The 26,451-nt window shown below is 34.0% G+C and overlaps 1 protein-coding gene across 2 annotated transcripts in view; it reads right to left on the bottom strand.

Annotated features, from left to right (window-relative positions):
• Positions 1-26,451, bottom strand: part of SPRED1 (sprouty related EVH1 domain containing 1) — a 125,829-nt gene that overhangs the window by 38,676 nt on the left and 60,702 nt on the right. For both annotated transcript variants that reach the window (XM_055316788.1, XM_055316790.1), the window contains 3 exons: positions 21,806-21,980; positions 4,444-4,612; positions 824-873 (listed from right to left, as the gene is read on the bottom strand). In XM_055316788.1, the coding sequence (XP_055172763.1) occupies positions 824-873; positions 4,444-4,612; positions 21,806-21,980 (394 nt within the window). The remainder of the gene's footprint in view (positions 1-823; positions 874-4,443; positions 4,613-21,805; positions 21,981-26,451) is intronic.

The following is a 26,451-nucleotide window of genomic DNA, read 5'->3' as shown; positions in this document are numbered from 1 at the left end:
CACCCAGGGATCCCCCAAGAGTCAGATGCTTAACCAACTGAGCCACCCACACGCCCCTAGAGGGGAATGTCCATTTTTAAACCTTTATTTAATTCATAACTAAAAAATGTTAATTTACACTACCTGTCGCTTACCATAGTTCATATGTGCTTATTTTATTATCAATTTGCAATTTCTTTTCTGTGATCTCAGGGTCCTGGGATCAAGCTCCCCGCAGAGTGGGGCATCTGCTTCTCCCTCTGCCCCTCCCCGCCCCCATCTCATGCTCTCACTCATTTGCTCTCTCATAAAATTAAAATAAAATCTTTTAAAAAAATATTGTGGAGGTATTTTCAGATGTGACTAGTATTTAAATCAGTACATTCTAAGTAAAAGATATTACCCTTCATAAAGCAGACAGGTCTCATTATGAAAAGACTTTAAGACTGAGGTTTACCAAAGAGTAAGGAAGTCAGCCATGAGACTCTGCCTTCCAACTCAAAACTGAAACATCAAAGTGTATCAAAATTGTGGTACCTGCCTGCCTGCCTAACCTGTACATTTCTGACTTGTCAGTTCCCACAATCACTGAGCCGATTCCTTTAAAAAGAAACCAAAAAAACCAACCACCACCAAACCAATCCAAGGAAACCAAACAAAACCAAACTTTCTATAACACATGCATACCTATATACATGCCCATATATCCTATTGCTTCTGTTTCTCTGTATTTCTTGACAAATACAGTGTCTTAGAAATTTATGTAAGTTGCTTATTTATTAAAGATAGTGATTTCCTCCCCACCCTTTATGTTCATAAATTCCTTTCAAGGCAAACTACTTACTTGTAAGTCATCTTCTGCTCCTCCAGCTTCATTTTTAAATGTTGGGCATCCTAAAAAAACCAAGCAGATGTTAATTAAGCAAAGAATTTTTGTTTTAGGTTTTAGTAATATTGACTGATTGAATCATTATAATACTGTAGAACTGTTCAGAGATCATTCTGGGCTGCCTGGCAAAGTCAGATGTTGGCTACCCATATCTGTTCTTTGTCAGAAGAATAAAGTGATTATTTCCTTCTTCTACGGGTATATTTCCAGTTATTTATGAAAGAGGTTTTCTTGAAAGTGTGCTATCTCTAGCGAGCCCTGCCCCTGATTCTTCTAAAATGCGCAAACTGCTACACAGAGTACACACATTACAACTCCTCTTGTGTTTAGATGATAGGATTTATTCTATTTTCTAAATATTCTTACCCAGAAAATACCTCAAGATATTAGTTGCTTTTTTAAGAGAGAAAACAAGCCTTAAACCACGATTGATAGCCAATAACCAATTGTTGCTATTGATCTTTGTGCATCAATGTTTCTCTGCACATTTTCATGCTGTTGAAGAGTGCCTTTAGTTTCAATAAATAAGGAAGGATGTCTTAGCAAACTGTGAGTTTATGCTAACTTTGAGAGATGTAGGTAGCATCGAAGATGAGGAGAAATTTGTCCTTTGGAAAGGGTTGCATGGTTTATTTTTATTGTCATGGAAGACTAAAAGAGAGATTTAATGGGATTGCTGAAAGTCTGACAGTAATCAATATGTTTTTAAAAATGGTCAAAAATAATGAGACAGATTAGTACTATAGCCTATTCTACCTGGCTAGGAGTTTTAAGCTCCTCCATATATATCTAAACTGTCCTTTAAAAAGTGAAACCCAGGGACACCTGGGTGGCTCAGCAATTTAGCACCTGTCTTTAGCCCAGTGAGTGATCCTGGAGTCCTGGGATCAAGTCCCACATTGGGCTCCTTGCGTGGAGGCTGCTTCTCCCTCTGCTTAGGTCTCTGCCTCTCTCTCTCTCTGTGTCTCTCATGAATAAATTAAAAACAAAAACAAAACCCCATGAAACTCAATCTATTTGATACTAGTGAAAAGAAGTATGCTTTTATGAAGACATGAGTGTGGGCTTTTTAAAAGCAATAAATACTTTAGGGAATACAAACTGGTGCAGCCACTGTGGAAAATAGTATGGAAGTTCCTCACAAAGTTAAAAATAGAACGACCCTACAACCCAGTAATTACACTACTGGGTATTTACACAAAAAATTCAAAAATACTAATTCAAAGGGCTACATGCACCTCTATGCTCACTGAAGCATTTTTTATAATAGCCAAATTATGGAAGCACCCCAAGTGTCCACTGATGGATGAATGGATAAAAAAAGAGGTGGTATACATACACACACACACACACTGGAATACTATTCAGCCATAAAAAATTTGCATAACATGGATGGAGCCAGAGAGCATAATGCTAAGCAAAGTCAGTTAGAGAATGATAGATACCACGTCTTCATTCGTACACAGAATTTAAGAAACAAAACAAATGAGCAAAGGAAAAAAGAAAGAGACACACACACAAACCAAGAATCAGACTCTTAATTATAAAGAACAAACTGATGGTTACCAGAGGGGAGGTGGTTGGGGGATGGATGAAATAGGTGAAGAGGATTAAGAATACACTTATCATGAGGAGCACTAAGCATAGTATGGTTGAATCACTATGTCATACACCTGAAATTAATGCAACACTGTGTGTTAACTACATTGGAGTGAAGATAAAAAGCTTAATTAAAAAAGATAAAAATAAGTTAAAAATTCTAGCAGCCATGGATAATGATTGTCTTTTTAAAGTACTGGATCTTGGACACTACCTAAATATCAGAGTCAACTGGCGAACTTTTAGAAAATATACTGGTACCATAGTATATTCTCAAACTGGTATTGTCAGAATCTGGGATGAGGCAGGCATAGGACATCACATATTTTTTATTTCTTGCAGTGGTTTGAGAACCACACCACTACTGGAGAATATCAGGAACTTTTTTCCCCCCTAAATTCATTATATTATCATTTTGCAATTTTCCATCACATCTGAAATAGATAGGAACGTGAAAGAAAAGAAAAGAAAAGAAAAGAAAAGAAAAGAAAAGAAAAGAAAAGAAAAAAAAGAAAAGAAAAGAAAAAAAAGAAAAGAAAAGAAAAGAAAAGCCCCAGCTCCCCTCCCTAGATAGACAGACTTGACTAGTCTGGAATGGGGACCAGTTTTTCTATTTTCCAAAGTGTCCCAGGTGACTGAAATGTATAGCAAACAATGAGAACAATCTAGAAAGAACTTATAGGTTCCTGTCATAAAGCTAAAATGACTGCTACTATTCCATGGAATTTTTCTAAACTGTAAATCACTTTGTTTACCAATCATTAATCCCTGAAAATAGATAGATTATTTAAGCACAGGTTCATGCACCAGCAGTACAGATTTATACTAAGCCTTTCCATGTTCTTGCCTATTGCCAGTCTCATAGTTCATTCATTTCTTCTAATTTTCCTATTAAAATATCTTCAAAATATACAAATCACAATGCTAATATATTTTGATTGTTACTTTATACAGAAGGTGATTTCTATTTATAGAGACAATTTTCCTTCTTAATTAGAAAAACAAATCAAGCCTTAATTATAACCTCGTTGTGGGAAAGAAATGGGCCTTAAAGTGCTTCTTTTTGCTTAAGCAGAGGCCAGTCTTACACGTAAATACATTCTTCTTCCTTTTAAAACCTGCAAGCTTTAGAGTTAATAATCTTAACAGACTGGCAAAATATACAAAGAGGTAGATGGGGCTGTGGTCTCTGCCAATCCACAATAATGAAACCAGGTAAAAAGCTAAGAGTTTCAAGAAAGGGTTCGCCATAGGAAAGAACAGAGTCTACATATGAAAAAGAGAAAATTTCTAATAACCCAATTCAATTGAACCTTGAACAATGCAGGTGTTAGGAACACCCACCCCTGGCCCCGCCCAAATGCAGCTGAAAATCCACACATAACTTTTGATTTCCCAAACACTAAATAATCTACTGTCCACTTAAGCATTATCAGTAATATATACAATTAACACACATTTTGGGTATCATATGTATTATATACTGTATTCTTAAGAATAAAATAGAGAAAAGAAAACATTACCAAGCAAATCATAAGGAAAATACATTTATAGTACTGCACTGTAAAAAAAAAAAAAAATCCACATATAGTAGACTGGCACAGTTTAAAACAATGTTGTTTAAGGGCCACCTGTTTTTGATTATTTAAATTTTTCTTTTTTATGACCAAAACAAGGATATAATTGATATAACAACACAAAATTATTTTCAAAGTTCTGACCGCTCCCTCTTCTTCATGCTGTTACTTAAAACCATTGGAATCATCTGAAGTCTGTACTGATGAGTTTGAGGTAATACATGTAAGTGGTATATATTATGATGTGACAAATATAAAATGGATTTTAAAAAAGCATGATTTTATCTTTGCCTACAGTGAGTTTTCAAAGCTAATTACATAAATCACAAAAGCTGTCTTGCTTAAAGTCACTCTACCATATAGGTTAAACAAATTAAGAAAGCAGTTAAGAAAACCTACCTTGAGAAATATCTTCTATAGCTCTTCGAATGCCTCTATCAAAAGCCCTAGCATCAGCAGGACTTTGAAAGGTAAGGCCAAATTTCTTGTCATCAATCTTCCAGTGGTGAAATGTTGGAGTGACCTTATTGTAAATGAGGTCTTTTTTAAGCATACATTCCAAAACCACCTGCCAAGAGTTAAATGCCAAAGATTACTATACTTATATCACATAATCTAATGTAGCTCTTAAATACAAATGGAGGTGAGAATAAGAGCTATTCTATTTTAGTAAATGCATTTCCCCCTTCTACTAATACAGAGGTCTTGCTAGTTAATCTACTTCATAAAGTCACTCAATACAGAAATTAAAATGGGATTAAAGAGGATTCTGGAAGATGACAAAGTATGAAGGAAACTTTCTCCCCACTTAGACAATAATCACACTGGCAGAATCTGTCTGATGTAACTATGTTGGAAATCTGAAGTCTGTTGAAGGTTTGAACTCCCAAGGGAAGACGTGGACAGTAAACTGGGGTTAACTTTGGTCAATTTCTGCATTAGTACAATAGCAACTACCCATTTCCCATGGTAGGAAGATATGCACAACATATTCCTGGAGCACCCTGCACATAAATCACAGGAGCCAGGGTGGGTAAAAAGAACCCTGTCCTCCACATATCAGGGATCTGTGCTCTGATTACTGATGACTAACTCTGATCAGATAGGTGCAAAGAGGAGGATAGCCATAGTTGTTGTATCTTCCCTTACTGTTTCAAGTCCCTCCTCAACAGAATCAAGAGATGTCTAGGTTATTTAAAGGATCAGCATCCTTTGTTTACCTATCATTTATTTTTTCCCATTTGGGGTGCTACACATTAAAGACCAGGACATTCAAACAAAATTACATTCATGGGGAAAATTAGAAACTGACTATTCATACCCAGGGAAATACTCAGAATAGACATGAGAAGATCTAAATTTATACGTTAGGCAGATCCTCAGCATAGAGACAACCTACAACGATTAAAAAAAAAAGGGGGGGAATCTTACAGAAGGGACAACCTGACAATCTGATTTCCAGAGTTAGCACACTATTTGATTTAACGTTCAGCATTCAACAACAACAACAAAAAAAAAAAAACTCAAGGCACACAAAGAAACAGTAAATTCATTTTTTCCTTTTTCCCATTGTAAGAAAAAAAGAAAATCAACAGAAACTGTCCCTAAAAAAGGCCTTACAGTCAATTAGGCAAAGGCTAAAAAAAATCCCACAAAACTGTCTTAAGGAGAAAGTCAAGAAAATGATGTACAAACTAGAAGTATCAATAAAGAGACAGAAAATCTAAAAAGAAATTCTGGAGCTTTAAAGCATAATAAATGAAACAAAAAATTACAAGATTTAAAGCAGATTTGAACAGGCAGAAAAAGATCTATGAACTTGAAAACAGACAACAGACATTACTGAGTCTGAAGAACAGGGGTAAAAAAGATTAAAGAAAAGCAAACATAGAGGGAACCCTGGGTGGCGCAGGGTTTGGCGCCTGCCTTTGGCCCAGGGCGCGATCCTGGAGACCCGGGATTGAATCCCATGTCAGGCTCCCGGTGCATGGAGCCTGCTTCTCCCTCTGCCTATGTCTCTGCCTCTCTCTCTCTCTCTGCCTCTCTCTCTCTCTCTCTCTCTCTGCTCTGTGTGACTATCATAAATAAATAAATAAAAATTTAAAAAAAAAAAGAAAAAGAAAAGCAAACACAACTTAAAGGACTTGTGGGATACCATCAAGAGGACCAACATAGGGGTATCTCAGTTGCTTGATGTCAGATTCTATTCTATTCTATTCTATTCTATTCTATTCTATTCTATTTTATTTTATTTTATTTATTTTTTGATAGTCACAGAGAGAGAGAGAGGCAGAGACACAGGCAGAGGGAGAAGCAGGCTCCATGCACCGGGAGCCCGATGTGGGATTCGATCCCGGGTCTCCAGGATCGCGCCCTGGGCCAAAGGCAGGTGCCAAACCGCTGCGCCACCCAGGGATCCCGATGTCAGATTCTTGATTTTGGCTCAGGTCATAACCTCAGGGTCATGAGATCAGGCTCTGTGCTCAGCATGGAGTCCACTTGGGATTCTCTCTCCCTCTCCCTCTGCCACTCCATTATGTACCACCCACTCTCTCTCTCAGAAAATAAATCAATAAATCTTTAAAAAAAAAAAAAAGAACAAATACATTGTAGGAGCTGCAGAAAGAGAAGAGGAAAAGGGGAAGAGAGAATATTTGAAGAAACAACAGTTTAAAACTTCATACATTTGATGAAAGACATCAATATTAACATCTAAGAAACTCAACAAACTCCAAATAAGATGAATTCAAATGAAAGCCACATATCAGACACAGAGAGAATCTTGAAAGCAGCAAGAGAGATGTGAACTGTCACATTCAAGGGATCCTAAAAGAGTATTAGCAGATTTCTCTTTAGAAACTTTGGGGGACAGAAGATACTGGGCAGATATATTCAAAGTATTAAAAGAAAAAGAAATCAATCAAGAATCCTTTATCTAACTGTCCTTCAAAAGTAAGATAGAAACTAAGACATTTCCAGATAAACAAAAGCTCTCCACTAGACTTGTCCTGCAAAAAAGGTCAGAGAAATCCTACAAAGTGAAATGAAGTAACACGAGACAGTAACTTGAGGCAGTATGGAGAAATAAAGATGTCAATAAAGGTAAGTGCATGAGCACTTTAAAAAAACAGTAAAATTGTAATACTGGTTTGTAACTGACACATAGTAAACCTTCAATAAACAGGAATAGAAATGGTGATGTTAGTCATCAGGTGATACCACTAATTCATAATACAACAATTGCTATGAAAAACTAGGAGACCATTACTTATGAGAAGAGACTTTTTTTAATAAAGGAGGAGGAGATATTTGAATGATAAATAAAGGCATTCAGGAGCTCAAAGAGCTTATGGGTAGATTCTGAGAAGGTGAAGCCAACAGATTCTAAAGCCTGTGAAAAATTTCAATCTCTGATGTTTTTCCTTCTTCTGAAAGAAATTTTAGGGTATTTTATAGGGGAGGGGGTGAAGAAAAATGCCAGTCACTAAATAACTAAAACTTCTGAAGATATATTCCGAGTTATTTTAGGAAATATAGAGCAAAACTCCTGTCATAAAATTACTGGACTGTTTGCCAGAAGTACTTTAAATAGACCAAGTCAAAAATGGGTACAAGTGCATTTTTGTTTCATTAATAACAACTAACAGTTTGGGAGAGCAGAGTAAAATTAAATATGTACTTTCAAACTATGTACTTTATTATAGTTGCTACCTTACAAATAGATAATTACATGTTTACAAATTGTATTATCTAAGAAGTAGTATAATTGGTAGCTAGACAAATCTTTTTCAGCAGTAACTTTCTGAAATATCTTTGACTCCAAGGAAATATCATTCCATTTTTGAAATAAAAATGCCAAATTCAAATTAAATTACTCCTAACCAAAATCAGTAATTGGTAGCTCATATAGTTGTTTCATATTATGAACCTTAGTTTTCTGTATACAAAAGCTAGTATCCTTCATAAAGAAACCAAGAAAAAAAAAGACACCAAGAAATATGAAATTATGCATATTATCAAATACATAATTTTACTAATTATCTATTAATAAAAATTTATCTTTAATGCTATGTTCTGAGCTGAGTTGGATTTTAGACATTTTTATAAAGGAACAGAAGGAGCAATGGCAGTGTTTCTCACATAACAGCAGTTCAGCGAAAACAGAAGGGAGGGAGCCAATATTCTTTAAATATATGCATGTCATAAAGGAAAGACTGGGGAACTGCTCCAGATTAAAAGAGAATAAAGATATGTGACAGCTAAATGCTATGTGATCTTGTACTGATGGAACAAAAACGTTATAAGAATATTATTAGGACAGTTGACAAAACTGGAATATGGACTGTAGATTAACGTAGCATGTTTATGTTAAACTTCTTAAATAGGATAATTAAACTATGACCTAAGAAAATATCCTTATTCTTATTTTTTATGATTTTATTTATTTATTCATGAGAGACAGAAAGAGAGAGGCAGAGACATAGGCAGAGGAAGAAGCAGCTTCTCTGTGGGGAGCCCAAGGCAGGACTCTATCCCAAGACCCTGGGATCACAACCTGAGCCATAGGCAGATGCTCAACCACTGAGCCACCCCAGCGTGCCAAATACCCTTTTTCTTAAGACAAATACACTGAAGTACTAAGAGGTAAAAGGCAGAATATATGCAACGTACTTCAAAAAGTCCAGAAACAAATAAGCGTGCGTATGTATGTGTGTGTGTACACTGGAGGAAGGAGAGACACTGATAAAACCAACATGGCAAATGTTAAAAAATTGGTGTATTTGGAGGAAAAAATTTGGTGTGTTTGGGTAAAAGATGCACAGGAGATCTTATACAATTCTTGTTAGAAGTTGATTCTTTGCAAATGAGAAATGAAATGGATAAACAAAAAAGGCATAAAAGCACAAATATATGGGGGTACCTGGATGACTCAGTCTTAGGTGTCAAACTCTGTTCCAGCTCAGGTCATGATCTCAGGGTCATGAGATTGAGCCCTATGTTGGGCTCTGTGCTCCTCTCTGCTTAAGATTCTCTTTTCTCTCTCTCTATGCCTGCCCCACCCGCTGTGCACTTTCTCTAAAACAAATCCTTTAAAAAAAATACAAATCATCAATATTTAGGAATGAAAAGTAAAACAAAACAAAACTGAAATCATAGCAAAACTTTAGAAAGTAATAAAGAATACAATGTAAGGTTTTATAAACCCAAATTTGAAAAACTAAATGAAATAGCCAATTTCCTAGAAAAACTGTAACTTAATCAAAACTGGTTAAAAAGGAAACAGAAAGTCATTAGAGACCTGTAACCATCAGAGAAAATCAGTAGGAAGTGAGAATAAAAGGGGATGAGGGATTGTAAAATGAGATATACTGTGATTCCTTCAGCACCTCTGAGAAGTCAAGCACTAGAGACCACAATCAAGAAGGTTATCCCCTGTAGAGAATTTAGAAGGAATTACTATCAGCAGAAAGGGGAGAAAACTGTAGTCCCTGACTTCTAATTAAGACACTGTTCTAGGGCCAGCCCCGGTGCCGCAGCAGTTTAGTGCCGCCTGAAGCCCAGGGCGTGATCCTGGAGACCCTGGAGACCCTGGATCGAATTCCGCGTCAGGCTCTCTGCATGGAGCCTGCTTCCCCCTCTGCCTGTGTCTCTGCCTCTCTGTCTCTATGAATAATGAATAAATAAATAAAATCTTAAAAAAAAAAAAAAGACACTGTTCTAACTCCTGGTGCCCACACAAACAACAACATGAAATTCTTGGGTACAGGCAATAATCCCTGCTTCTTCACCTGGCTCTTTCTAAGCCCCCATGGGCGGTTAGATGTCTGAATTGCCAGAGTAATACTAAACAACCTTAAATAATTCTCTTCTCCCTCAACTGGGTCTGCATAATTTGGAGAGGGGCCCATACAACTTTGAAGAAGCCAATCTCAATGATCTAAGGATCTAATAGCCAAGAATCTTTATTAATCAATTTATACAGCAATATCTATATAACATAAAAGCCATTTAGAAACATAAGAATATTCAAAAACATAATGATAGTTGGAGAGTTTCAGCCTCCTTCGAGCTGAAGGAGACCAAAACAGAAGAGAAAGGATATGTAACAGTTGAACAATTTAATAAACAAGGTTAAACTTTATAAACCCAAACCTTTATATTACAGTGAACTGAAGCTTTTCAAAAGGCTATGGACATTGGAATGTGGAAAGGTTGCAAATCCATAACTGAAGTTCCTCCCCAAGAAACTAGAAAAACAGAGCAAACAGAAGGAAGAAAATAATAATAAACAGAAACCAATCCATTGAAATAATCAATCAGTGAAAACAGAAAAAAAAAAAAAAACCAACAACAATGAAACAAAATGCTGGTTTAAAGAAAACACTAAAATTGATTAATCTCTAATAAGACTGACAAATTAAAAATGAACACACATCACCAATTTCAGGAATGAAACAAAGGATTTACTAAAGATCTTGCAGCCTTTAAAACTATAATTGATGTCTTAAGAAAACTTTTCCTTCATAAATTAGATAACTAGAAAGAAATGAACCAATTCTCTGAAAATTGTGTATTATCAAAACTCGATCAAGATAAAAGATAACCTGAGTAGTCCTATAACCATTAAAGAAATTAAATTTGTAATTAAAAGCTATTAAAGAAATCTCTCTATACTAAAATGATTTAACTGGAGAATTCTACCCAATATTTAAAGATGAACTAATGCCAATTGTACAATATCTCTTCTAGAAAACAGAAAAAGAAGGAATATTTCTCAATTCATTTTATGAGGTATTACTTCAATACCAACACCAGACAATGATAATACCAAAAAAACCCATAAACAAACAAAACTACAGACCAATACCTCTCATAACTTAAATACAAAATTCCTTAATAAAATAGTAGCAGCAAATCAGGACACCTAGCTGGTTCATTTGGAAGAGTATGCAACTCCTGATCTCAGAGTCATGAGTTCAAGCCCTATATTGAGTATACAGATTACTTAAAAAAGTAAATAAACTTAAAAAAAAATAGCAAATCAAATCCAATGATATATAAAAATATTATACATCATGACCAAGCAGGACTTATTCTAGGCTACAAGGCTGGGTCAACATTCAAAAATCAATCAACATAATCTGTCGTATCAACAAGCTAAAGATATGATCATATCAGTTGCCTACAAAAAGCATTTGACAAATTCTAGCAACTATATATGATAAAGAATATCAGTAAGCCAGGAATAAAAGAATTATCTTAATTCATGAAAGAGCACTATAAAAAAACTGTGTAACATCTTACTCAAGGGTAAAAGACTGAATGTGTTTTCACTAAGATCTAAACAAGGCAAGGACGTATCCTAATACCATTACTCTTGAACAAAGCACTTAAAGTTCTGGTCACTACAATAATCAAAGAAAAAGAAATAAAAAGCATACAGATCGAAAAAGAAGGAATACTACTGTTCCTATTTGTAGATGACATGACTGTCTATATTAAAAAAAATCCCAGGGAATCCAAACACCTCATAGTTCAACAAGATAACACGACACAAAAATTAACCACATCTCTATATAATGAGCAAGCAGAAATCAAAATTATAAACACCAATACTGTTTACAATTGCTCCAAGAAAAATAATACACTTAGAAAAACAAATACAGGAGTTACTTGTTGAAAATCACAAAATGCTAATGGAAGAATTCAGACCTTACTAGAGACAAACCACATTCATGCATTAGAACATTCAACATAGTAAAGATGTCAATTCTCCCCAAACTGACCCATAGGTTTAATACAATTCCTATTAAAAATCCTAGTAAGGATTTTGGTAGACATAGGTAAGATTATTCTAAAATTTATATAGAAAGACACAGACCCTAGAATAGCTAAAATAATCCTAAGAAAGAATAATAAAATGAGAGAAATCACTATCTTATATACAAGGGAACGGAGGGCTTAAAATATAACTATAGTAACACAAGTGATACTTGTGGAGGGATAAACAAATAGAGTAAAATGTGCTGGATAATCTGGAGATTCACAGGCAAAACAAAACCCACTTTTACTTAAGTATTATACCTCATATAAAAATTAACTCAAATTTGACTGAAGACTTAAATATAATATAAAATATAAAAACTATAAAACTTTTAGGAAAAAAATAGGATAAATCTTTGAGACTTAGGACAAGACAGAAAGTCCCTGAACCGGACACTAAAATCATGATCTGTGAAAGGAAAAAAATGATACACTGATCATAAAAATTTAAAACTTTGGCTCAGCAAAAGACCCACGAAGAAGACAGAAGAAAAGCTACAGACTGTGAGAAAATATTTGCAAGCCATATATCCCAACAACGGACAAGTATCTAGAAAATAAAAAGAACTCTCAAAACTCAACATCAAAAACAAAAAAAAAAACAAACAAAAAAAAAAACCAAAACACACAATTCAATGAGAAAAATAGTTAAAGGACATGAATATTTTTCTGTTCAAAAAGCACATATAAAGATATTCAACATCATTAGCCATTGGGAAATACAAATTAAAACCACGATGAGCTCTCACTACATACCTATCAGAATGACTATAACAAAAAATAGTAACTGCACAAAATGCTGGCAAGAATGCCTAGAAATTGGATCGTTTATACTTTGCTAATGGAAATGTAATATAGCATAGCCACTCTTGGAAAAAATTGGGCAGTTTCTTATGAAACTATCATATACTCAAGAATTACACTCTTGGGTCATTTATTCCAGAGAAATAAAACTTAGGTTCAGAGAAAAATTTGCACATGAATGTTCAGAGCAGCTTTATTTGCAATAGCATAAAATTGGAAACAGCCTAGATGTCCTTCAATGAATCAATGGTTAAACAAATCTGGTACAAAGACATCACAGAACACTAGCCAACAATAAAAAGGAAGTATTGATACACTCAACAATCTGAATGAATCCTCAGGGTACAACAGTGAATGAAAAAAGCCAATCCTGAAAGGTTACTTACTTATGATTCCAATTATACATTTTTTGAAATTACAAAATTACAGAAATGGACAATAGATGAGTGGTTGCCAGACCAAGGAGGAGGTGGATGTGGTTATAAAAGAGTAACAGGAGGGATGATTCTTGTGGTTACTGAGTTATTCTGTATCTTTTCTGTGGGTGGTAAAACTGTATGGTTCTAAATACATACCAATTTGTACATGTAGGAAAATCTGAATATGATGGCTTGTATCAATGTGAATATACATTCTGATTATGATTATACTACTGTTTTGCACAATGTTACCAATGGGAAAACTGGGTAAAAAGTAACAGGATCTCTTCATATTATTCCTTACACCAATTAGTAATCTATAATTGTCTGAATAAAAATATCGATTACAAAGTCTCTGGAACATACGCAAAACTAGATTTCAAAAAATGAATATCAACTTCCATGAGGGAACATAAGAGACATTAAGGACACTTTCTTATAATAAAGGATATCTGAAAGCATTAAGTAAATCATACTTGTGTCTGCAACACTAGAAATTCCATTAAATTCACAAAGAGGCCAACATTAGCACAAACATTAAACCTTATTCTGAAGTTCTAACTATACAATGCTATACAAAAGGAAGATAAGTTGCATGAATGAGCTTTAAAGGATCAGAAATGATCTCCCCCCCTCAAAAAAAATCATTTACAACAGTCACACATTTTTTATGTATGTAGGCAAAAAACTTAAATGAGTGTACCTATACAAAAAGAAAAATTGTTTAATGTTCTGAATGAGCAAAAAGGGTAAAGACGAATAATGAGGGGGAAAACTAGTATTAGCAGATATTAAACTCTACATAAACTAAAAGTAGTTAAAAAGTGAAATATTCACTTAGCAACTGACAAACCAGGAGAACTGAGTAAGCACTGGTATGGATTGAACTGCATCCTTCTGAAATCAAGAAGAAAAGCTCTCATCAGAAAATGAATTAGTTGGTATCTAGAATCTCTGACTTTGCAATAAATTTCTACTGTTTAAGGCAGCTATCTGTGGCATTTTGTTATGGGCGCCAAACAGACTAATATAAGAAGTCTATACTTCTTCTTAATATAAGAAGACTTCTTAATATAAGAAGTCAAACCCTCATACTGCATATCATAAACTTAAAAAGTCTAGCAGATAGAAGGCACTCAAGTACCTGTTGATTGATTAAAAGAATAGTATCAATCAACTAATCAGTTAAAGGTATGCTACATTATATTTAAATTCTAATAAAGCAAAAGTAGTTAGGAAATGTTTATAGCTGAAGTCAATAATTTGGGGTCCAAGAGTTTGAGCTTTAATTTAGCTATCAGGGAGGCTATTAGCTATTGTTAATAGTTTAATGGCAATTAGAATGTAATGGAAGGGATGTGCAGTATATCACCATCAGGTATAAAGCAGAAATATGAAGCCAATATAATCCTGATGAGCCTGAAAGACCAGATTAACCAGTATAAATCAATCATTAAAGAATGAAATATTACTTTTTCTCAAGGAATATTGGCAATATTAAAGAATTAACTCTTTAATTCTTTCTCTGCTGGGAGAAATTCGCAAAATTCACAGCAAGACATAAAAGTCATTAATAGTACAATTTATTATCTTTTCAATGGATTGACCCTAAAAAGAATTGGTAATTTTGGATTAGATGAATATTATTAGCATTTCTTGCGTTCCAATTCTTCCCAGGAAAACTGGTTTGCTCAAGGTGCTTTCTCTAACACAATTTTCCTGTTTTTTCTATCTGTGACCTTACCTGTGACAATAAAAAGGCAACTGTTCCTTCCGTTACCATTTCCTCAGGACTCACAAGCTGTTTGCCTACGTTCTCTATTCCATATAAACTCTTAATATGCTATCTTTACAGTTATTTAGTTAATGTAAAAGAAGGGAAGGCATTTCCATAATTTCAGTACATGCTTTTGGTGAATCATGAATGAATAATGCACTAAAGCAACATCATGAAAAGGGACTGCTTTGGGCAATAGGCAGATAAATTCAAGACAGCTAAAAAAAAAAAAAAAAAGAAAGAAAGAAAAGAAAAAGTAGTGACCAGATTATAAATTTTTTGTGTTGAAATAAGGAGACAGAACTGTCTCAAGGTAATTTTTGGATTACTAAAGAAATATTAGACCCAGGTTTTATAAGTTCAGTATGATAAGCAATATAGAAGCTAGAGAAAGTTAAGTAAAACTGGGCCAGGAAAAATATTAGGAGCTTTATCTACAGGAATACAGGCAAGACAGGAGAAAAGCAGAGATGAAAAGAATGAAAGAGTCACTTTTTATTTAAAAAAAAAAAAAAACACTTTTTTTAATAAATGGAAGAATCGCTAATTTCTAGGTCTACAACTGTTACTGTTGCATGATCTGAATCCATTCACCAAGTCCACAAAAAAAGTTCAAGATCTTGCATAGTGTAGCATAAAGTCTCAGCCAAAAAATACAGATTCCTCTACTTTAAGGATACTCAAGACTTGAAAATTCAAACATATAAACTAAAACATAAGGCCTTATCCAAATAGAAATCTATACTCAAATGTTACCTACTTTTTCTCAGTAAAACCTTTCTTGGTTATCCCTACCTAAAGTTTTAACAAACCTCCTTACAAAAAATTCCCTATCTCCTTTCCCAGATTTGTTTTTTCCCCTTAGCACTTAGAACTGTCTAGCATAGTATTTATTTTGTTTATTATAATATTTCTTTGTCTCTCACCAAATGTATATTGCCTTAAAAACTGGGATATTGTTTATTTACATAACCCAGTGCCTAGAACAGTGTCTAGCACTAAGTAGCTACTCAATAAATATTTGTTACATGAAATACTCACTTTTACAAAGAGAGTATTTCTTTTTAGTAGTGCAGGATTCAATGAAGTTCCTTAAGTGCAAGGTAAGCCAAGAACTCAGCACATACTGGCGACTAAAATATGAATGAGCGTGGTTTGAATGATTGACAAGAAAAATTTAGACTGGCTTAAAAAAGAAAGTAACAAGAAAGATACTGAAGCCAGAAGGAGTTTAGTGAAATCAGGAGAAAATTGGAGGTACAAAGTGATACAGTAAGCAGAACACCCTAAGAGCAAGAAAAGGGGAATAAAATAGAAATGACAGGAAATTGTAAAATTCCTCAAACAGAACAGCTTTGAATAACAACCAGATCCAGGAAAGTAGGTTGCTGAAATAAAGACCAGAAGGTCAAGACTATGCAAAGAAAAGCCGCCAAAAACAATGATGAGGCTCAGATGTGGAAAAGCTGGCTATGCAAAGGAACTGCTACAGCCAATGGATGAAAATGAAAGCTAGAGAATGATCTGAATGGCATAGTGTCAACAGAGGGATGTATATACATGGATGATCGAGTAATATTCTACATAAGAGGAATAAGGAGCAATAAAAATGCTGAACTATATCTACTCCCACTCTTCTCCTTAACTCTGTGGTATTATGGTTATGGTGAATAGAATCAGTAGCTTTCAAGAGACAGAGCTCCTGAATCCTAAGAGAAAAGCTAGTTAATTTAATTGATTTTCAGAGAAGGAAAAGTTTTGTAGAAGGACTGAGGTTTCACAATGGAATAACTCACAGAGGCACAGTGGGAAGGCTAAGCAGAAAATCGTTGTTCTGTACTCTTATAAAGTTCATTCCAGGGCAGAAAGATGATCAATCTTATAAGGTTTCCAAAGGTGGAGAGTAGGGGAGTCTCATTTTTAAAAAAGCCACTGCTATATATTAACCACTTTATTTTCTTCCTAGAAAACAAACATTCTAATTTTGTTTTAGGCTCTAGTAACCAGAAGGAAACCCCATTTTAAAAATGTCTTTTAAAACAATAAAACCATTATCTTACAGGCATTTTAACTTTTAAAACCATTTCTATCCACAACCTAATTACTTATTAATCCAAAAAACAATTCCTTAAATCTCTGCCAAACTCCTAAAACTTGAAACTTTATTTTTCCTTTTTTTCATTTTAATATTATCTTTGTCACCCTAAGCTTATGATATCTTACAACTTTGCTTTGACATAGCACAGTGCCTTTTTCTTGTTCCCATGGAATGTTTTAAGTCATCTAGATGTTGTAAGTCTTACTTTATCTTTCTATACAGTCTACTCCATTTTTGTTATCTCTTGGTATTCAATAAGCTTTTATTTTTTTTTATTTTTTTAAGATTTTATTTATTTATTCATGATAGACATAGAGAGAAAGAAAGAGGCAGAGACACAGGCAGAGGGAGAAGCAGGCTCCATGCCGGGAGCCCGATGCAGGACTCGATCCCGGGACTCCAGGACCACGCCCTGGGCCAAAGGCAGGAGCTAAACCGCCGAGCCACCCAGGGATCCTCCTACGATAAGCTCTTAAAAGCGTAATGCCTTTAAACTAGTAATTAAATTACGAAATAAATTTACTAAAATTAAATTACTAATTTTAAATTAATTTACTAAATTACTAATTTTAAATTAGCAAATTTACTATTTAGTATTATACTAATAGACAAATTATTGTCTATCTTATAAAATTATTAAAAATAGTTATTTTGGAAACCCATAAAGACTGTCTTCAGTAAGATTTTAGCAAAACTTTAAATATTATTACTGATAGTTATTCAAGTACTCATAAAGACACTAAAGGTATATTATAATTCAGTGTTCAAATTTATACGTCACATATAATTCAGCTAAAATGGTCAAATAATATAATCTATACATATGGTAAATAGTCTGATAAAATGTTTGCCTATCAAGAGTCTCATACTAACAGAGAAGGGTCACTGTATCTAAAGAAAAGTAAATCAAAAGAGAAAGTTTCTATCATGGGAAATGTGAAACTCCTTAGCAAAGATTATCTACCCAAATTAACAGTTAAATTTTAGTTAGCATTTTAAAAAATGTGATCCAAGATAAAACTAACTTGTATTGAAGAAATCAAGGCCATCAAGATTTAGAAGGAAATGAAAGATACAATCCATATAAATAAAGGAAAAGAAAAAACCGGTTATGAGAATCCATCCTTGTTGAAAACTATTCCACCCAACCCCAAGTGTCTAGAAGAAAGGAAACATTTCATTATCTCAGGCTACAATACCAAAGCCTGGTGTTTCTTTTTAATTCCTTCTCAATCACCAATAAAGTATGAAAGTCAATGTAGAGCAGAACTTCCCAACTGCTTCCTCAGGCATACTTAGAAAAAGAACATTTGTAACACAACCAGGAAAGAGGAGGAGCAGCTAGCTGGTGGTGAAGAGGCAAGGAGTCTAGTGGCTCTAGCCACTTTAACCTATTCATGGCACACAGGTTGAAAAGCTCTAATTTAGAGTATGAAAGGGTAGCCTGAGAAATAAATTCTACCTTTGTAAGCATCATAAAAACAGGCAAGTGATAGGTATGCATCATAGGAAATAACTTCCGACCTGTCTGAATGAATGAACCAATAAATGAATGAATGAGTACTGACCTAATTACACAAAATGCTACCTTCCTGAAAAAAATCCCAATCAGCCTGCTCTTTATTCGTGCTCTCTCATAAAAAAAGGTGAAATATAACCCATTGCGAAGTGTAACAAGACATTTTTAGTACAAGTAAATGTAAATCAAATGCTGGAAAAAGTCTTCTACCAAAGTGTTTTTTACCCTTGAGAAAAGCCATCTTTCTTCTTCACTACTATTAATGAAATCAGTATTCTCATTTATACATATTCTTTTTTTGTTTTTTAAGATTTTATTAATTTATTCATGAGAGACACAGAGAGAGAGGCAGAGACACAGGCAGAGGGAGAAGCAGGTTCCTTGCAAGAAGCCTGATGCGGGACTCGATCCCAGGACTCTGGGATCACGACCTGAGCTGAAGGCAGACGCTCAACCACTGAGCCACCCAGACGTCCCTATGCATACTCTTTAAAATATTACCTAGTATTTCTTTAATTAACTATACAAGTGGTCTCAGATTACTAATTACTGATTCTTTCTTAAAGGACACAAGTTTTTTTAATGGGGTATGAAAGGCAGGTATGTTACTTCATTTCTAGAATTCATGTAAGGTAGAAGATTCTAAGATGTAACATAAAAAATGGGTACAGAACACAATGTTTACCAAGTGATGATTAACTATTACATAGGGACAACAGTAAAATGCAGTTTACTCACCAAAGATTTTAAAGTCAACCATCATTAACTTGGGAAGAATTTTGTAAGCTTACAGACTTGACAGTTATAAAGTACTTTTTTTTTTGATAAATCATGAAACTAGAATCCAGAAAAGTGGATTAAATAAAACCAAGCAATAAAAATAAGGATATTAATGATCCCAAAATGTGGTGATAATGAAAAAGATACATACTTTAATTCTATTATTGCTTTAGAAAGTATCTTGGTCAGATGTGTATTACCCAGGAGAAGGGGCCAAATAATCTGTTTATTTCATTATTTCAAATGTCCCTGTCCCATTTGTCTTGAGATTCCACAAAACTTTGCTATTTTCAATTTATATCCATACATTATTTCCTCTGTCTTTGGTCACACAGGTCCCCATAACCTAAAACTCTTTACTAGCTAATCCCTATTAAGTGGCAAACTTCCAACTGAAAGTGATTTTCCTTTAATGTCTACACAGAGATACACTTATCATCCCTGTCTCAAAAATAACAAGATTCCTCTAGGTGAAATGGTCAGGTGAAACAAATGTTCTGATTCCTAGGTCAGTGCTTCTTTCAGAAAAACCTATTTTCTTGTTAGTCTATTATTATGACTCTATACCCTAGGATTAGGTTACGGCCTCAAATTAAGTCCTGACATAAGGAAATAACTTTTGTGTGTTCTTTCTGAATCCCAGTTTTATTCTCAGTAGCTTTATGTCAAAGCCACACTCTGAACAACCATCAATCAATCTGAGCTTTCTCTGACCAACTTCACTCCTAGTTAATGCAGATTTAATCCTGTATTGAATTATCCTAAAGTAAACTATCCATTTTTATTAATGTAATTAATATTCTGTTTCACTCTGATTTTCTTTTCTCTAATTGACATCAAAGTCATCATTTCTTTGTATTTATGCTTTCTCTAGCAAGCTTTTTTCTCCAACTCTTTCTCCATCTTTGACCTGTCTTTTTTCCTAAATTAAAACATGCCTTAAATCTTCACCATTTCACTCAGTTCCTAAAATCTACAACTTCCCCAACAACATTCCCGTTATTATGAGCTCAGACAAGCATAAATTCCAAGGGAGGTCACCATAGGTTCTTGGTTAGAAGTTTATATGGCTTATTTAAAGAAGCATTAGTATACGCCATCCACCATCTTATGCAAGGTCAAAACCACCTTTAAATATTTAAACTTTTAGAGATGATAGGTTAAATTTATTATATACACTTACGACTTCAACTGGGGTTTCCTACAATCCTAAAACGACATTCTGGTTAATTGAGAGACATTATCAGGAATGCATCATAAACTCAAAAAACAGAGTTGGAAAGCTTTCAAGAGCATTTACAGTAACTCTCCATTTAACTGAGGCAGAAACTGGGGCATAGGCAAGTCGGGCAACTTTCTAAATTACTAAAGTAATTCAGTAGTAAAAAATAACTAGAAACCAAACCAGAATTAAAAGTAATTATTTAAAACGTTCATGTATTAAAAGAATTATTTGGAACTTAAAACATTTTCAATAGAATAACATTATTGATGCTAAGTGGGCTCACAAACTAGTCCACAATTATGGATTTAAAGGGAATTCTAGTTATTTTCAAGAGTCTTGGAAATTCTTGGCATTTTACTCTCATTTTGCTTCGAAATGCATGCTTTCCTTTTGCTTGATGCAAAATGACATTAACATTACTCAGGTTTTCAGGTATGATCACAGTTGGGTTTTTTTGGGGGAGGCTCAGAAATGAAAGAAAAAAAAAGAGCTTTCTACACCAATTAAAAGAGAGTAAATGCCTAACACTATCAAAGTTTAGACTCAAATTTTAAAATACATGGATAGAAGAAAATACTCATCTGAATAGAAGACAGTAGTGTAAAAACTAGGCTGGCAATCAGTCTTATAAGCCTAGAATAACTAAATTAATATGGAATTAAGAGAAAGAACCTGAGAAAACAGAGTCCAGGGTAGGAGCCAGTAAAATTTTCCATGAGGGTCCAGATACTTATGGTCTCTGCTGCAACTATCCAGTTCTGTCATTATAGTATAAAAGCAGTCACAGATAAAATGTAAGTGAATGAGCTAGGTTATGTTTGAATAAAACTGGATTTATGGACACTGAAATTTGAATTTTATGTAATTTTCATGTGTCACAAAATTATTACTCTTCTTCAGTTTTTTTTTTTTTTTAATCATTAAAAAATGTAAAAACCATTCTTAACTCATGGGTCATACAAAAACATGTGGCAGGCCTGGGTATTTCCTGTGGAATATAGTTTGTCAGCCACTAGTCTTGGGGGGTAGTGAGAAAGAAGGAAAGGCAGAGGGTAGCTGGTTTAATAGCTGGGGGGACTATTCATGCATTAAACTTAATTTTTAAAAAATGCACCTTCCTTCTAACACATGCACATTAATGAGCACCAGTTGGAAAGAAAGAGGCATATTTCTCTGTCTTTAACTTTAAAAAAGCTTAGAAACATAATCACTGATCCTGGGCAAAAATCATTTTCCTAATGGTATACTAATCAAACTTTAAGTAGATAATTCATCCTATAGAATCTTAAAATTATAACAGTAGACACATTATTACCATTTTGTCCCTGAGTCGCTCTCCACGGATAAAAAAGTCAGCACAGCCATTCTCTTCCTGATGAGGGACTTTGAAGACAGTGACGCAGCTTAGTCCACTCCCTCCAAGTGGTAACCATCCACCACTTGAGTCATCCCGGGTCATCACCACAGCTCGCACTCGTGCATAACTATTACTAAAACAGATGCAAAGATTAGAAATTAGGTTTCCCATAAACAAGAAACAGCAAAACTGTCAGTTTTATTTGAGAAATCAAAGACATTAATTAATGTGTGGTAACTAAAATGTTTCCTATTTCCTTGATAGTCCACAAAGTAACCTAAAGAGGTAAAAGAACCGGAAACTAACTTAAAAGGTTAATCTTTATTTTGAAGACTAACCTTACAATCAAAGACTGCAGATCTCGTGTTTCAATTCATCATTTGAGTAGTTAGTTCAAGTACATGTGATTGCCATGGAATAATAAAAGATCCCCACAGATAAATATTGTAAAACTATATAGACCACCATCAAACGTCTATTTTATGTCCACCTGTTGCAATATAATCAAGACAAATCACTGCTGTATTTTAGCACATTTAACTGTGACATCTCTAAGTTTCTAACATTTCTAGACCATAAATAAAATGCTGAAACAAACACACTTAGTGCAGATGCCACATTTCCTATTTCTTCTAACAACTGGGAACCTAATCACAGATCATATAGAGACAAATGTTCTATTTCATGAACTTATCAAGCAGATTCATCTATAGAAACTCTTCATGCTCTCTTTTTAACAGACTCTAAAGAGACCACATTCTAGTTCTAGCCAACATTAACCACAACTATTCTTTATGTAAAATCTAAGAAATGCATCACATAAACTAATATTCTAGATTAATGACATCTAAGTATTTTAGTTCCAAACTTTTAATATAATATTAATGAAATCCTTTCTACAAGTGGTGTACCTTGATGACTTCTTAGAAAATTAAATTAACTATAGCTTTAAACTTATCTTGGTTATGTGCGTATCAATTGAGGATCTATATAATAGTTCTATGCTACTTAGTGTCTTTGCATGTTCAAAGTGTTAGGATGCTGGCTTTCATTTCTGTTGTCCTAGTCCTTGTCTGAAATCTCCTCCTAGCTTTTTTTTTTCCCGCTTTCCATATTTATTTTGCTGAGCTATACTTTACATACAATAATATACTGATCTTAAATATAAAATTCAACAAATTCTGACAAATGTACACATCTGCATAACCAACATGACAATCAAGATATGGAACATTTTCATGACTCCAAAAAAATCCCCTTAAGCCTCCTACCCATCAAATAGATAACCACTGTTCTGTTTCTAACAAATAACTAGTTTTGCCTGTTATGGGCCTTCAGTATCTATGGAATCATACAATCACCATTTGTACACTTTTTGTCTGACTTATTGGACTCATTATGTTGTCGTATTAGTTCACACTTTTTTTTACTGCTAAATAGTCTCCTCACTGAATAAATACATCACAATTCATTTATTCTTTCTTACGTTGATGGGCATTTGGATTGTTCCTAGTTGCTGGCTATTACGAATAAAGCTGTTAAATATTCTTGTAAAGGTCTTTTTATAGACAACTGCTTTCATTTCTCCTAATTACAGAGGAATGGAACTGATGGGTTAACAGGATAGTATGTGTAACTATAGAAGAAATTAACAAACTGTTTTCCAAAGTGGTTTTACCATTATACATTCCTATCATAATACATGATAATTTCAGTTGCTCCATATCCTTGCTGATATTTGGTGTTTCCAGTCTTTTAAATTTTACTCATTGTAGTGACTTTGCATATAGTGAGTTTGCAGTGGTAACCCATTATGGTTTTAATACCAATTTCCCTGGATAACTCCTGGTGTTGAACAAATTTTCATATGGCTATTGGCCATTTTTATGCCATCCTCTTTTTAAGTCTTTGGTCATTTTTCATTATGCTTTTATTACTGATTTTTAGAAGTTCTTTATATATTCTTCACACAAGTTTTTCATCAGAAAGCTGTATACTTTGAAAGTGTCACTATGTTGTGGTTGAATGAGGAGTCTAAAGTCGTATTTTCAGAAGTTAGATCCTGGCTCAGCAACTTACTAGCTGTTTGTTCTTGAGAAAGTTACTGTATGCACCTTCAATAAATGTAAGCAATGCCTGACACATAAACAATACAGAAGTACTAATTATTAATACTAAAACAGAGAATTAAAATTGTAGTCATCATCCTGGTAATTCAAAGACCTGGGAAAAAATAAAATTTACACAGTCAACCAGAATTCTCTGTTATTGGAGTCAAACTAATTCTTTAAGGGAAGTTCTACAAGTCTTTAGCTTTACAGCTTCTGTTCTAAAGTTTTTATTATTCAGTTATTTAGAGGCCCTGATTCTTGTCTAGACCCCATTCTTACCAATCTTCAACTCAGAGAACTGGTTTATGCTGAGTACATAGTGTAAGAGCTGGTCTGACAAAGGTATCAAATTGGAATCCTCCCCAGGATGGATGGGGAGGATGAGATCTCATCTTAGGATGAGACAGAACAAGTACTTCTACCATAAATAAGTATGACATGTATACCAAGAAGCCAGGGAAGCCTGTTACACTGAGAACCAGCTTGGAGGGATAGAATCAATACTAGACAATGGCCGTTTGGATTGTTAACTATTTAACCTAAGGATTCCACAGAAGCACAGCACATAACTTAGAAATATTAGGTTCAGATTAAATGTCTGTGAACTATAAACTCATTCATTTAAAGATCAATACCTTTGAAGTTTAGTGAAGTCACAAACGTAGAACTTGGGTAAAAACCAAAATTCAAGTTCTCAACAAGCATTTAAGTATTTATTTTACTGTAAGATCCTGACTCTTCCTTCTTATCTAATTATGCAGTAAACTGGGACATTTAAGAATTTTATCCTAGGTTCTACAAGACTTAGAAAACCTAAGGAGTGGGATCCCTGGGTGGCGCAGCGGTTTAGCGCCTGCCTTTGGCCCAGGGCGCGATCCTGAAGACCCAGGATCGAATCCCACGTCGGGCTCCCGGTGCATGGAGCCTGCTTCTCCCTCTGCCTATGTCTCTGCCTCTCTCTCTCTCTCATTCTGTGTGACTATCATAAATAAATAAAAATTAAAAAAAAATAAAATAAATGGTTTCTTTAAAAAAAAAAAAAAAGAAAAGAAAACCTAAGGAGTAAAATAACCCATTCAGAGAAGCTCAGGGTATATTTTGACTTTAGAGTATAAGAGTAGTTAACTTCTTTAGGGCACAGACCCTTATTTTTTCATCTTTGAATCTCACTAATTCTCATTTACAATTTGTATAATGTTTCTCGGCATATTTTTTATTTTACAAAAATGTTTGTAAAATAAACATACAAAAAAATCTCCATAAATAAAATTATTAGAAAAAATATAAAAACCTTAGGTAGCTTTTTGGGATGGTGAAGTAAGGTATTTTCCCTTCAATTCTGTTTCTTCCAAATTATTTTATAATTAATATCTATAAATCAAAAGTAATTTAAATATAGAATTTATATCTTAACTATCTTGGCTTTACTCAAGATACTATAAATATTTTAGAACTTTTAAACAATATATGAATACATTTTTTTTAAAGTATCCCTAACATTAATTCGCTTTGCTACCCCGATTACATTTTCTACTTTATAAAGTGCCACCTAGAAGAGATGTATTGTCCTTTCCAGGAAAGTCAAATAAAACAAAGATCATTTTAGGTAGAAGAGTAAGGCTGCCTGATTCACTGTTCATTTTACAATAAAAAAAAGTTTTAAAGCTGATCAGTAATTTATATACTTTTTTAAAATCTCATGCTTTCAACTATGCCAAATATGTCATTGTTTCCCTCATCTATTCAAGCTGATCCTTCAAGCTTTAAAGTATTCCATGAGCTTATGTAAATAAATTTGTATTCCCCCCACCACAGCCTTTATTAGTTTATAATTTAATAACAACCTCCAGCTTCAAGACCTAATATTAGAATATGTACCATAAAATTTTTCAAGTTGTTCCATAAATGTGTGGGGCAGGGTTTTTTGTTGTTTGTTTTTAAAGACAGGCCTTCCTTCCTGCCAATGTTAATCTTTTCACCCGTGCTTCTAATTCTTATAATCTATTTACCTTTCTATAATCTATCTACCTTATAATCTATTCAAATGTATTCATCCCAAATAAAAGTAGTTAACTCTTTTGTCTAAAATATGTAACCTCATCTAAAGAGTAATGGCAGCTCTTACAAGTTGTCATATCTGCCTTGTAGCATAATAAAATTTGTACTTGTCATCCTCTCCTTAGATAAAAGTGACTTTAACTTTAGAGCAAGGAACCAAATTGTATTATTCTATTCAAATTAACAAAAAATATTTTTCCCTGATCATGTAAACAGAAGCCCATTTTAATAAATGTGGAAAATAAATAAAAATAATACTTGGAGTTAAAATGCTAACAACTTGCTGGATTTTCACTCTCTCTGTGTATCATATTTGTAGTCTATCACTCTTAGACAACAGCTATTTATGATGACAACTTATTCTTTTTGCTAAGAATGCACAATTTCATTCCTGAGCTGCTTTAATACTTAGTTGAAAGGTACTTGTTTTTAGTG

Source organism: Nyctereutes procyonoides, unplaced genomic scaffold, assembly GCF_905146905.1.
Source record: "Nyctereutes procyonoides isolate TBG_1078 unplaced genomic scaffold, NYPRO_anot_genome, whole genome shotgun sequence".
NCBI classification, from domain to species: Eukaryota; Metazoa; Chordata; class Mammalia; order Carnivora; family Canidae; genus Nyctereutes; species Nyctereutes procyonoides.
This window is presented reverse-complemented; position numbering and strand designations above follow the sequence as displayed.